Genomic DNA, 13,465 nt, shown 5'->3' with positions numbered 1-13,465 from the left:
CAAAACATGAACAGTGACTTAAATGAAGAAAATAACACGTTTATCAGAGCTACTTTACTATACAAGAATTTAATAAGTAACCAAGCTGCTCTTCAGCACAGAGCACATGCACAAATAGTTTATATAAGTTTATTTAAATTTTATAATGAGCTTCATTACACCTAATAACTCATTATGTTTATTTACAGTCCCGGTTTCAGCTTTGCAGCATTCCTGACCTTATTAATAATAATTAAAATCATAAATAATTAATAATTAAATAATTTTAAAAAAATAATAATAATAATCCTGACTAAACGCTAATGCTAGCAATTGCAGTGCAGCTACATCTGACTCGTAGCCAGCTTTTTTCAGCTGTAACGATGTAATGTATGTGACACGCATTACATATGTCTGGCAACGCCCACTTCTTTCCCTCCCTCAAAGCCACAGGTGACATGATCATTAATTGGCGGTAGATACGGGGCAGTAGCATGTTCAATCTCAATCACACAATCTCACAAGCCTGTCCTGGAGGCTCGATATTGCATTTCACTAGGCTCAAATCCTTGAGTAAACACAAGTGACCGCAGTGATCGATCATGACAACACAAAAAGGCATGAACTAACTTTTAGAAATTCCCTGGATAGCCTACTACGTATGTTGATCGATGGCCAGTACAAAACAACCAAATGTGAATCCTTCAAGTGATGGAGCCATTATGTTTTGTTTTTTTTTCTTCCCTTCTTCTTCCCATTTAGTTTGAGTTCTTATATTGGAATGTAGAGCTGGAGCTGTGGTCCAATTGGTTACAGCAACATTGGGGAACTGGAGGTCTACAGAGAATGTTAGACTGTTTTTAAGAGACAACAATTAATAATCAAAATGGTCACTAAAGACTTGCTTTTGTTAACATATCTGGTTGTGAGATCTCAAACGATGGACTCATGAAGACTCATATTGATTCCTTCTTATCAAATGGCTACAAAGTGATTTAATACCCTTTTAAAATGTAGAGTAACCAGATCCTCCTCTCAGCAGGAGAGAAAATGTATTTGCCATATGTAATGTTACAAATCTATCAGGAGTGTTAAAGACTACAAATTTCCACATGTTTTCTGCATGTTTTATGGACTTTATGAAACTTGTTGAAGCTCAACCAAGACAGTGATTGAAGGCAGATCATGAGATTTAGTGCAGGACAAAAGAGCATCAGTACACTGCATAAATTGAATTAGCCGGCTAACTTCTTTATGATTGTTGTGGCTGGAGCCGTAACTGAATCCGTGTGTTGGGACCAGCATCATGGGCACTTCAGAAGTCCACATATTCTCAGACTGGAGTTCAGTGAAATCGGACCCTGAGTTGTTCTAGTGTTGGCGACAGCACTATGAATCGGCCAATAGAACAGTTGTTGATATTTGTAGGATATTTATTAATTTAATAGTAAAGGTGTGTCGAGGTGATGGGGTTGTTCAGAATTGTAAATTAAAACCAGGGCTCTGTTAGGTGCTTTTGTTCATAGTGCAAGGAAGAAAATCTTCCTTTTTCACTAAGACATTTTTCACAAAGAATGCTTGGGTTGAAACTAGGTGTATATTCTGTATATATTCACCCAAATGGTTCACAAAAAAGGCAACTTTTTTAAATATAAAGGGAAAATGTGAATTACTGTGTTTCCATAAACACGATTTTCCATACACACGTTTTGAGTATGTTCATTAGGGATCAAAAATCTACAACCTGAATTCAGTAAAGCTGTTTTGTCCCAGTGTCTCTTATTAAAAGCTCTGTACAAATAATAGAATTGAATTAAAGTGAGTGTAGTGTCTTTCTTCTGTCCGTGATCACTGATTTCTCGCTCTTCAGACACACACTTAAAAGTCCCACATAAAACAGTTATAACAGCAGTAATCACAGTTATGTGGAATTTCCAGCAGTAGGACCAAAACGGCGCTTTTTTTTTTTTTTTCTTTCTCCTTTAGTCCCTATCTGGATCTCCCTTTAATTTATGGAGTACTTAGCTGCGAATTTGAACCAGGCCTTGGCTGCTTTAAAAAAAAAAAAAAAAAAGCCCAGTGGACATGCCTAACCAGTAGAAGTGTAGTTAGGCAGGGTTTGATCTCACAGCAGCTGCCCTCCATTTCCTAGTTTATTTATTCCTTTTTTGATGTTATATACTGTACGTGCATTACACCAAGTCAGATGAATTGAATATAAATAAAGAAATAGAATGCTGTGTAACTGAAGTCTTGATTTCAGTTGCTTGAGATGTGACTAATCATTTCTTTTAATTCCATCTCTCTCTCTCTCTCTCTCTCTCTCTCTCTCTCTCTCACTCTCAGCCCCCTCCACGCCGTATCATTCGCTCTGGCCTGTGGGATTCCCGGCGTGACCTTGTTGACCCTGGCTGTGAATCCTCTGACAGGCTTCCTGGGGGCTCTGAACATCTTCCTGTACACGTGTTGTTACACGCCGCTGAAGCGTCTCAGCATCACCAACACGTGGGTGGGTTCAGTGGTGGGGGCAATTCCTCCGATCATGGGCTGGACCGCTGCTACAGGCGCTCTTGATCCAGGTCTGACCAAAATACACACACACACACACACACACATTACACACACTTGTACGTTCATATTACACAAGTGTTGGCCTGCTGTGAGTTGAGTGTGTTATGACAGCCATAAGTTGAGAGCAGCCAGCTGAAGTGTGTCGTGCAATCATCCATGATCTGGACGTGAGTGTAGATAATAAACCACGCCCCTTTACTGCATGTTTAATGACATCAGCAGCTGCAGAAGGGAAAAAGCCTTCAGCCTTGGCCTCCGTTTCCCTTTTTGGGAAAGTTTTCCCAAAACAGGAAGTACTTTGTGAATGTTTATGCAGTTAGCTGATAGCGTTGTCTCAGTTTTATGTATTTATTTTTAGACTGTAATTGCATAGACAATTCCAGCTGGAGTATTGTAGTGAAGAGGAAGTTAGTATAAGTCTCTGGCATAACAGTTTATATGAACGGCCAATATGGTGGTGTGTTGTCATGTTTTTCTGTTTCCTTTGCTGTGATCGGCGAGTAGTTGTCACTCACCATCAGTCCCACCCAGGCAATCAATTTTTTTTTCTTCATGTTGTGAACTGTCCAAAAATTTTTATAATGGTAAAAAAAAAAAATTACAAAAATGGCAATTAAAAAAGATTTTAAAAATAGTGATTAAAAAACGTAATTAAAAATGGCTATTAAAAAATTAAGTGATGATTTAAAAAGAATTAAAAAATGGTGATATATTAAAAATGTTGAATTAGTTTTGAAAAGATATTATTGTAGTATTTTTACACATTTGAAATGCTAATAAAAATGGCAATAAAACGGTGATAAAAGGAATAAATGGTGATAAAAATGGCAATTAAAAAAATCTTTAAACTGTTCTTAAAATATTCTAAAAATGTTGGTGAATAAAAAAAAAAAATCACAAAATCAGTATCTCAACTTCTCATAACCATGTTTCACAGTATTGTGGTGGTGTTCACTCTCGTTTTTATTCATCACTAGAAGAGAAAATGCAAAATGGATCTCTGGTCAGTGTAAAAGGGCAACACGGGGCTCGTCACGAGCAGCGCTTGTGTTGCTAATTGCCGTGTGCTTTGTGGTGGGAAAGATGAGCTTACTGTTTCAGATCCCTTGTTTTCCCAGAGGGTTTAGCTACGCGTGTGTTTACACAAGCAGAGCCGAACACACACACACACACAGAGGCGATGCAGAGTTTCATGCTCTGGTGCTCAGACTCGGGCCGCTGCACTGCTGCTGGTGCTTTTCTCCAACGCAGGAGCTGAAACACAAGCCTGCCTGTCTCATCTCTCTCATTTCTAGTGCAGGAAGTGTGTGTGAATTTATTAGAATGTATTTTCTTCATGTGTCTTGAGTTTGATTTGTCCCAGGCTGCTTGTATTACATTTAGCCTCCTTGGGCTTTGAAAATATGCTAATTAAATGATAGTACTTGTTTCTGATTGGCTGACAGCTGTGATACGTGAGCAGTTTGGATTGTAACCATTTTAGACAGCATCTATTTTACACTATTGCTTCTGTTGTCACACAACTATTCAGAAATAAGAAAAATACAACTGGCTAAACACATTTGCTACTTTCATAATTTGAGGAAATTTAAAAAATCTCTAAATCTTTACCAGCTATTTTTAAAATTATAAGTGAGATATTGAGGCACTTGGGTGGACATTATCTGAAAATAAAGAACTTTTTTCCACCATGTTGTTCTTTGCCCACATCTTGTCCATTTCTTTTTCATGATTTTGGGACACTTCATTGCGAATTATCTCCTGCTTATATTAGGGTCTTCATATTTTCCTCACTCTTTCCTTCTTGTGCACTTTGGTACCATTGGTCATGGTTATTTATTTTGATGTGTCTTACTTTCTCTCTCTCTCTCTCTCTCTCTCTCTCTCTCTCTCTCTCTCTCTCTCTCTCTCTCTGCCGTTCTCTAGGTGCTCTGCTGTTGGGGGCGTTCCTCTACTCGTGGCAGTTCCCTCACTTCAACGCTCTGAGCTGGAACCTGCGAGAGGACTACTCGCGCGGTGGCTACCGCATGATGTCGGTCACCCACCCGGCACTGTGCAAGCGGGTGGCTCTCCGCCACAGCGTGGCCCTGATCGGCCTGTCCACGCTCGGCCCCGTGCTGGACGTCACCACCTGGACTTTCCCGCTCATCTCTCTGCCCATCAACCTGTACATCAGCTACCTGGCCTTCCGCTTCTATCAGCGTGGCGAGCGCCAGAGCGCCCGCAAGCTCTTTTTCTGTAGCCTTTGGCACCTGCCCATGCTGCTGCTGCTCGCCCTCACCTGCAAGAAGAGACGCCCAGCTGAGGAGGCGGGGCCAACCGGGTCCACTGACACACCTATCGCATTACACGCTGCTTCTTCCTAAACCACTTTAAATAGCTTTATTTTTAGTTTTCATCAAGAATGGCAGCTCGGATTGATCAGTGCAAGAGCGTACACCGAGTAAAGATGAAAAGTCTGATCTGACTATACGGTTGATAAAGATAAAATTCCTGGACTCTCTCAGGTCTGTAAGTCTGAAAAGTGTGTAAATATGTTAAATGTTTAATAAAATATCCATCCGCGCAATAGCAGAAGCCAGAATCATTGACTCAGCGAATGAGTCACTTTTAAATGATAGGAAATTAGATCCAGATTTGGATCTGGAGCACTCTGGAGCATGTAATGCTTCACTGTCCTGAGTTGCAGCTCAGGTGTAAAGCCAAAAAATTCTTATATCCTGTAACTCAATTGCTAAGCGAGCCGGCCACACAGTGCTGCGCTAGATTTTGTCATGACTGGACCCCGTTTCCCTAATATGGTGCTGGTGCTAGTTCAGAGAACTACAGAATCTTTTCACACCTGAGCCACGTTTCCACTGATTTAAGAGTTGAACTTTTATTTAATTGGATGTGAGAGCCAAAATAAATTCGTCCAGCGTCGATACACAACACAATGATGTCATGGACATTCACTTTGTTGCTAGTAAAATGGTTATTTATTCTTCAGTGACTGGTCTACTTTTATTGTTTTTCAATCAATATTTTTTTTTAACCCAATGCAATGTTCATGGCGTGTTTTATATTTTATTTACAATCATGTAAATAAAGAAGATTGTCTATTTGTTCTACACTTAGCTGGCCACAAGCTTCAGAATGCTGAGTGCTGTAATCTGATTGGCTGTCCACACTCCCTCCTTAACACATTTTAGTCAATTTTTTTTTTTTAACAGAAAAACAAGCTTATGCATAAGTACCAGACTCTGTAGCAAAAGCTAGAAGTTTTCTCACGAGACTACCAGTTCTAGCATTTTGGTGCAGAGAGTCAACTCTGGAAAAGTTCAGCTTTAGTTCCTGCCTCAAGAATCAGCACTGACTCATCAGGTAGAAAAGGGTTCTGTGATACTCCAGAGAGAGAGAGAGAGCACCTTGGCGTTGGCTTTCCTGCCGTCCTCCATACTGTATACAACCTCATGATGTTGTGTAATGTCTACATCTGACCTCACTGTATAAATATATCATCTGTGTGGGATATTAAAGAACATGTGTTCTTTAAAATAAATGCGTTTTAATCCATGCTGGTTTTGGTGGTGTTTATGGGGGAAAGGGACTGATAGACTGATAGACTGATGTTTATTAAGGGGTTAATGGTTCTTAAAGGGGCATGAACTCCAAAACTGTTTTGGTGCATTATTTAATTTGGTGTATTAATGCATTTCTTCATGCTACTTAGTGGCGAGTTGCTTTGTTACATTAGCACCTGATTAAAGTATCATTCACCCGACATTACAGTAGTAATATAACACACGGTGGGTGTCGTTTATCAACCTGGATATGAACGGATTTATTCATAAATCATTCGCAGGGGCAGTTACAGAAGAAATGTGGTATTAATGAAAATCCTGTTAGTTCAAAAAAAAAAAAAATTGTATCCCGTGAGAGCTCCTGAGTACAATTTAAATACAAGGAGACTCACTAACTTGGTGAACTTTGGCTTTGAACATCGGCTTCAAATTCTATAATTGGCAATGAGTTGCTGCTGGATTATATACAGATCACACGGTCAAGTTCAAATAGCTAATTTATTACAATTACACACTATTGCCAAAAGTTTTGTCAGCCTCAGTCATTTCATATTAATAAATTGAAAGAACACAATTGTTCAAATAAAAACATCCAAATAAAACTAGACATTCAATGAGAACAGAAGTAATGGTGGCTAATAAAAGAGGAAGTGTTAGTGCGTGGGTGTGTAGGAAATGTCCCAGTGCTGTTATACTAAATATTGGTACTTGTCCAATCAAATTAGTGGATTGAAACTAACTGTTGTATAATGGAAACTTTAGCACACATTATTTAGGATGTGATCTTTCACTGTTTTTCAGCTCTCTGTGAGCTTTGCTATTTATGGAGTTTTTGGCTGACGTTACAGGTAAATCAGCTGTGCCATGAATACGCTTGGTAATACGGTTAGCATTTATCAGCATATGCACATATTATGAGTATGATGAAAATTTCATTGTTTTTAATTTTTAGTTTGCACACAAATTAAACAATTGATAAAATGAAGCCAAATGATCAGCCAAAATATACACCACTGTATATGGCCAAGTTTGTGGTCACCTGATCATTACACCCATGTTTGGTTCTTCACCAAACTGTTGCCATGAAGTTGGAAGCACACAATTGTATAGAACGTCTTTGTATGCTGTAGAGTTACAGTTTCCCTTCACTGGAACTAAGAGGATCAAACCTGTTCCAGCATGACAATGCCCCTGTACACAAAGTGAGCTCCATGAAGACATGTTTCGCCAAGGTTATAGTGGAAGAACTCGAGTGTCCTGCACAGAACCCTGACCTCAACCCTGCAGAACACCACTGGGATAAACTGGAACACCAACTGCACTCCAGACGTCCTCAACACCCCGACATCAGTGCCTGACGTTGCCAATGCTCTTGTTAATGAATGAATACAAATCCCCACAGCCACACTCAAAAATCTAGTGGAAAGCCTTCCCAGAAGAGTGGAGGTTCAAAAAGGACATATGAATGTAATGGTCAGGTGTCCACAAACTTTTGGCCATATAATGTATGTAATGTCTAATGTTTGCTTTTTTAGCTTTGCACTGGAGTTATGATAGTAATGATGCTAACAAGTAAGAAAAGGTATGTTTAGTAGAATGCAATCGACATGCCTAAATCATCACACACTCGTCTCAGACCGTGGTTATGTGGTACCTGAAACTGAGAAAAGGACATGGTGCTAAAAACAACACCATCTTTTATGCACAGTCGCTTTATTCCTCGGGGCGTAGTTTGATTTTCCTTCATGCCAAGTGGACTTGTACATTAGAAGTAATCTGAATATTGATTTAATTTTTTTAGCCTCAAATGCCATCACTGAGCTAAATGCCCTTTGAGGTGTGTGTGTGTGTGTGTGTGTGTGTGATTTAGCCATGTGTTTTGCACAATGCTAAACTGATAGTTTTAAGTTTGTCTCACTTATTTGCTACATTGTCCTTGTAACTCCAGTGCTTCAGAGCTTTGCATGTCTTGGCTGGTGGATTACATTTGGGCTAAATGTGTAAATTTCATTCTTGGCTTAACTACCCCTTTAATCCACACTTGTTCTTGGACCTTGGAGCCTTATGATTTATTCCAGCACTGGTACATTTTCCTTCTTTTCCCTCCCTTTTGTGGTTGTAGCAGCGTCCGGCTTCTCTGGCCACATTCGGCTAGCGTGTCTCCCCACGGGATCAGTGGAGGATCGACCTCCGCACCTGTCCAAGTGCAACATATGATCCCCTCTTCCATGGTCACACACACACAGAGCACCCTCCGTCAGCACCTCGGCCTGCTCTCCTCCTGCTCCTCCTCCTTTCTGCTCTCCACAGGAGGAATTTAACCCGGATAGAGGGATGTGAACGAGACGTATCCTCATAAAAAGGCCTGGTCCGGATGCAGCGTGATTTGTGTTAGGGTTAGATGGAGAGAGAAAGAGAGATGGAGACAGCTGTTCCTGCTGTGTGTCTAGATTGAATGTCAGCACCAGACTGAGACTAGTTTGTAGTTTGGTGAGGTGCGGAGGAACGAATGCTGTGCTCTTCCTTGTTGGTTGCTTGATTTCACTCATTATTTGAGTCTGTTCTAATTTTTTTTTAATGAAGTTTCGTTTTGATATATGCCATTCAATAATCCACAGATTTATTTTCAATAATGCTTAAAATGCTTCTGATGAATCTGAGGAGGAGAAGTGTCCCCGGCTCTGTTTTAATTTCTCTGGAGCGTTGTGTGATAAGGTAAGCCTGGTGACATCAGCGGTGGTGGGTTTCATGTTTATCCTGAATACTTATTAGTTGTAGCAATTTTTTTTTTCTGATTTGTTCCAGCAGCAACAGGAGTTCTCTTCAATAACTTTAGTTTCAGAGTTTCTGGCTGCATAGGAAATTTTGAAATAAATAAGTAAGTAAGTAAGTAAATAATTAAATAAATAAATTCTTACTTGGTTACTTATGTGTTTACTTTTTACTTGTATACTCACCTACTTATTAATTTGCTTACTTATACTCACCTACTTATTTACATACTTACCTGCTTACTTGTTCACTCACTTATTAACTTACCTACTTCTTTATTTTCTTGTTGAAATATCATATTTACCCACTTATTTACTCAGTTTCCTACTTACCTATTTACTTGTGTACTGACGTATTTACTTACTTACATTCTGACTTGCTGATTCCTTACTTATTTAAATCCCTATTTACTTAGTTGCCATCTTAATTATTTACCTACTTTTTTACTCTCTTATTTACTTTCTTACTTATCTACTTGCTTTTTACTTATTTATTTACTTACTTTCTTACTTATTTATTTAATTACCTACTTATTTACTTACACCTACTTGTTGAGATTTTATTTAGTTACTTTCTTTCTTTCTTACTTACTTATTATTTATTTACTTACCCACTTATACATATATATATATATATATATATATATATATATATATATATATATATATATATATATATATATATATATATATATATATATATACTTACTTTAATTTCATTTCATTTAATTACCTGCTTACTTGTTTACTACTTACCCATCTATCCATCCAGTACATGGCTCCAGTGAACATTAAACAAAATGTCAGACATCTAATATTTAATAAAGTGAAAAGTGTGTATATTTTATTTGTAATGTAGTTTATTTCTATAAGCTTGTTGGATTTTATCGATTGAGGTAGACTGAGTTTTTCTTTAGCTGTTTATTAGAGTTGTTCGGTTTTCTTTTCTTTCATTTCCACATGGCCTCTTCTAAGAGCTCCACAGAAATGTGCTATAGTCTATAAAACTCGAACTCGAACTGAACTGCTGTCCTTCACCTGTACTCATGTTTGGTCTTGAGAGCAGACATCAGCATGTGCAGGATGAACCACTGACACACACACTGATACACTGACACACTGACAGGTCAGAGGTAACACACTCCTCCTAGCTCTAGATCAGAGTTTACATGTGATTTACAGCCTGTCTACGGTCTGAGGTACTGAGTTTTATTTCATTACTCAGTTTTAATGTCCTACACCTGGATTGTGATGGTTTATATGTGAGATATATGTTGCTCTGTGTGGAGTCTCAAAACCCAGTCACAGATGACTTATTTTCCCTTGTACACCAACACCACCAATAATAATAATAATAATAATAATAATAATGATAATAATAATAATAATAATAATAACTTCACTGTAAAAATCATTTTTATAGTATATTTTTTATAGAAATAGTTCATTTTCTTTACTATTTCACTTAATTATGTTTGTTCATGACTGAGTCTATACTTCCTGTATATCTAGTTTAATTAATTATTAATATGTGCTATGGGAACTTTTAGCTAAAGTGTATATAGCTCGGGAACATAATTTTTTTTTTTAATCATTTTTTTTTTAAATCCACAAGACCAGGAAGCACAGCTCGAGTTTACCAAGAAGTTTAAAGATAACTCCTATATAAATTGCTTTAAAAAGTCACATTTTTAATAATTAAACAGTATTTTATGTACTATTAAGTTTATACTGTTTATACAATGTATAAAATTTACAGTGTATAATATAAGTTTATACTGTATAATATATAATAAGTTTACACTGTATAATGTATAGGTTTACAGTGTGTAATATATTTATGAATAATGTGTTCATATATAATAGGAAAGTCAGCTTGCTCTCCACTGGCCCTTAGACTTCACTTTGATATGGAAGTTTATTTCATTGTTGGAAAATATTTTTCATTTAAATATTTAAATACAGAAATGAGCTAAAATGCAGAAACATCTTTTTTTTTTTTTTTTTTTTTTTTTTTCAACCTGAGTCTAGCTCTTGTTGGAAATGACCTTATGTTTCTTTTCCCTCAAGCTGCCTGGTTATTTGGCAAACTCGACTTATAAAAACCACTTGGTTATAAAATTAAATAATCATTTTCTTTCCATAAAGTTAACCATCGAGGCTGAGCAGAATGTGGTTAAAGTTGAGCCACTTTCACACAAGCTTTTAAACTTGGTTAAATCTCTTATCTGTAATAAGAATGATAATCTAAACATTTAGAATATAGAAATGTAATCAGTTCTATCCAGCCTAAGAGCAGTGGTCGCACTGATACTGGGGCTGAAACTGAGAAAGAAAAAAAAACAACAACTTTTCTTGTATTATAAGGACTGCTTTTTAACTAACAATACTCATCTGTTTCATTGTGGGGGAAACTTAAAAAAAAAAACAATTATTCCTCTAAATGATTACTCTGCGTTTATATGCGTTTATATGAAAAACCTCCATTATTTATCATACTGAATAATTCATGCGACTCCTAACTGATCCAGTTTAACTAGGAATCAACTTTAAACACATGCGAAGTTCACTTTTAATTTTTTTTTTTAAAGTAAATAATGAAAAGTGATATTGTGATTGCCGGATTATCCTCTCCATCTCAGCGGATAGATAGAATACTGAGTGAATTTATCAGAATTTAAATAATTAATTGAGGAAATAATTCATTTATTTATGCAAAATTTTATCCCTTATTCATTTATTCGTGTTTAATATTTTGTCTTGAGGGCAAAAGTATTTCCTGTTGTGTTTCTAAGTTTAAAGAGAGTTTGGAATGTCTAAATAATCAGGAATAAAGAAAAAGCGCACTCTCTCTCTCTCTCTCTCTCTCTCTCTCTTCCAAGTCTCTCTCTTCAATAAAACTTACTCGGTCTCTCTCTCTCTCTCTCTCTCTCTCTCTCTCTCTGTTACTCCAAAAGCTCCACCCTTGCCTTTTCCGGATTGGTCCGTTTATGTCAACAAACGTGCAATTATGGAATCCTGGAGCTCTGATTGGCCACCGCCTCAGCCTATCACAGGCCTCGGAATGTTTCAGCGCTTTATAAAGGTTCTGCGCTGAAGCCTGAAGCGTGAATAAAACCAGAGAGAGAGAGGAAGAGAGAGAGAGAGAGAGAGAGAGCAGCGCGCGCACGCTGTGTTTATTCACTTATTTCTCTCCACTCTGCTCTTTTGGACATTATGATCAGAAGTCGTTTCGTTCTGGAGAGTTTTTTCCCTTCCACTTTAGACTAGTTTGATATTTGATATTTTGTTATTTATTTATTTACCCTGAGGACTTCAATGGCTTGTGCATCCTGACGCGCGCGCGCGCCCTGGAGAGACTTTTCCCCTCCTGTGTGAAAATGTCCGGTTGGAGCACGGTCCACGTCGCACCCGCCGAGGCTTATGGAATATAGCCTGCTTCGCGCACATCATCCGTATGCTCTGTCAGCGAGTCCGGTGAGGCGGAAGCTCGCGCTGTTCGGCATCATGCTCGTGCTGTGGCTCTACGTGCTGTACTCGTGCGTGGGCTCGTGCGCCACCGTGCCGAGTTTACGCGCAGACCGGCGCCGGCCCGAGGACGCGGGCTTAAGGTCGGGAATCGGGTCCCGGTTAGGTCCACGAGCGCGCGGCTGGGAGGACTACGACCAAACGGGCGTCGGGGTGTTTTCTAGAGACTTGAACAATGTCAAAAGCGACGACGGAACGGATGTCAGGACGTTTCCTCGAGATGTCTTGAACGGCAACGAGGCCGAGACGGAGACGGAGACGGAGCGGCGGGGAGGAGACGCGGGAGGAGAGCGGAGGTCCCCGGTGCACAGCGGCGGCTTGTCCACTTTCTCCAACGGCTCCGGGACCAAGCGGCTGCCGCAGGCCATCATCGTGGGCGTGAAGAAAGGCGGCACGCGCGCGCTGCTCGAGTTTCTCCGCGTGCACCCGGACGTGAGGGCGGCGGGAGCCGAGCCGCACTTTTTCGACCGTTTCTATGACAACGGATTGGAGTGGTACAGGTAAGCACCAATCAGAACTTTTATATCATCTTCTTTTATTATATAATAATAATAAAAAAAAGGCAGATAAATCATCATCATAAATTTGACAGTCGGTGCAGGCAGGTGGGGAGAGAAATCCTTACACTTCTGTCTTCTCACCACAGCATGAACATTAATAATAATAATAATAATAATAATAATAATAATAATAATAAATATGGTTACATCTGGGCCTAGGTTTATCTTGTGGAGCTGCAGCAGGGTCTGTGGGGATTTATGACGGATCTCATCATGATCCGCTTTAGACATTAAAAGAAACATGATCATATCAGTGGATTCGATGGATTTTTATCTTTTTTTATTTACAAACTTTTAAGCAAGTTTAGCTGCTTTATCTAGTGATGGACAGATTAACGCAAAAAAAATAAATAAATAAATAAATACTGCTGCTGCAGAGTGAGCACATACAAATGTTTTAGGTTTTTCTCCTGCTGAAACTTTGTGGTTGTGGAGAGCTGACATTTTCTTAGCACACTTAGACAGAGCAGAGGAATTAAAATAAATGAATGAA

At 38.7% G+C, this 13,465-nt stretch overlaps 2 protein-coding genes across 2 annotated transcripts in view; both read left to right on the top strand.

The window, feature by feature from the left end:
- Window positions 1-6,105, top strand: part of LOC113527748 (protoheme IX farnesyltransferase, mitochondrial) — a 44,874-nt gene extending 38,769 nt beyond the window's left edge. The window contains exons 6-7 of the mRNA XM_026915834.3: window positions 2,326-2,558; window positions 4,477-6,105. Of these exons, the coding sequence (XP_026771635.3) occupies window positions 2,326-2,558; window positions 4,477-4,916 (673 nt within the window). The 3' untranslated portion in view covers window positions 4,917-6,105. The remainder of the gene's footprint in view (window positions 1-2,325; window positions 2,559-4,476) is intronic.
- Window positions 6,106-11,982: 5,877 nt separating this feature from the next.
- Window positions 11,983-13,465, top strand: part of LOC113527661 (heparan sulfate glucosamine 3-O-sulfotransferase 3B1-like) — a 22,482-nt gene continuing 20,999 nt past the window's right edge. Inside the window, exon 1 of the mRNA XM_026915678.3 lies at window positions 11,983-12,912. Within this exon, the coding sequence (XP_026771479.1) occupies window positions 12,308-12,912 (605 nt within the window). The 5' untranslated portion in view covers window positions 11,983-12,307. The remainder of the gene's footprint in view (window positions 12,913-13,465) is intronic.

The sequence above is a fragment of the Pangasianodon hypophthalmus genome, chromosome 12, assembly GCF_027358585.1.
Source record: "Pangasianodon hypophthalmus isolate fPanHyp1 chromosome 12, fPanHyp1.pri, whole genome shotgun sequence".
NCBI lineage: Eukaryota > Metazoa > Chordata > Actinopteri > Siluriformes > Pangasiidae > Pangasianodon > Pangasianodon hypophthalmus.
The sequence above is the reverse complement of the archived record's forward strand: the minus strand, read 5'-3'. Positions and strand labels throughout refer to the sequence as shown.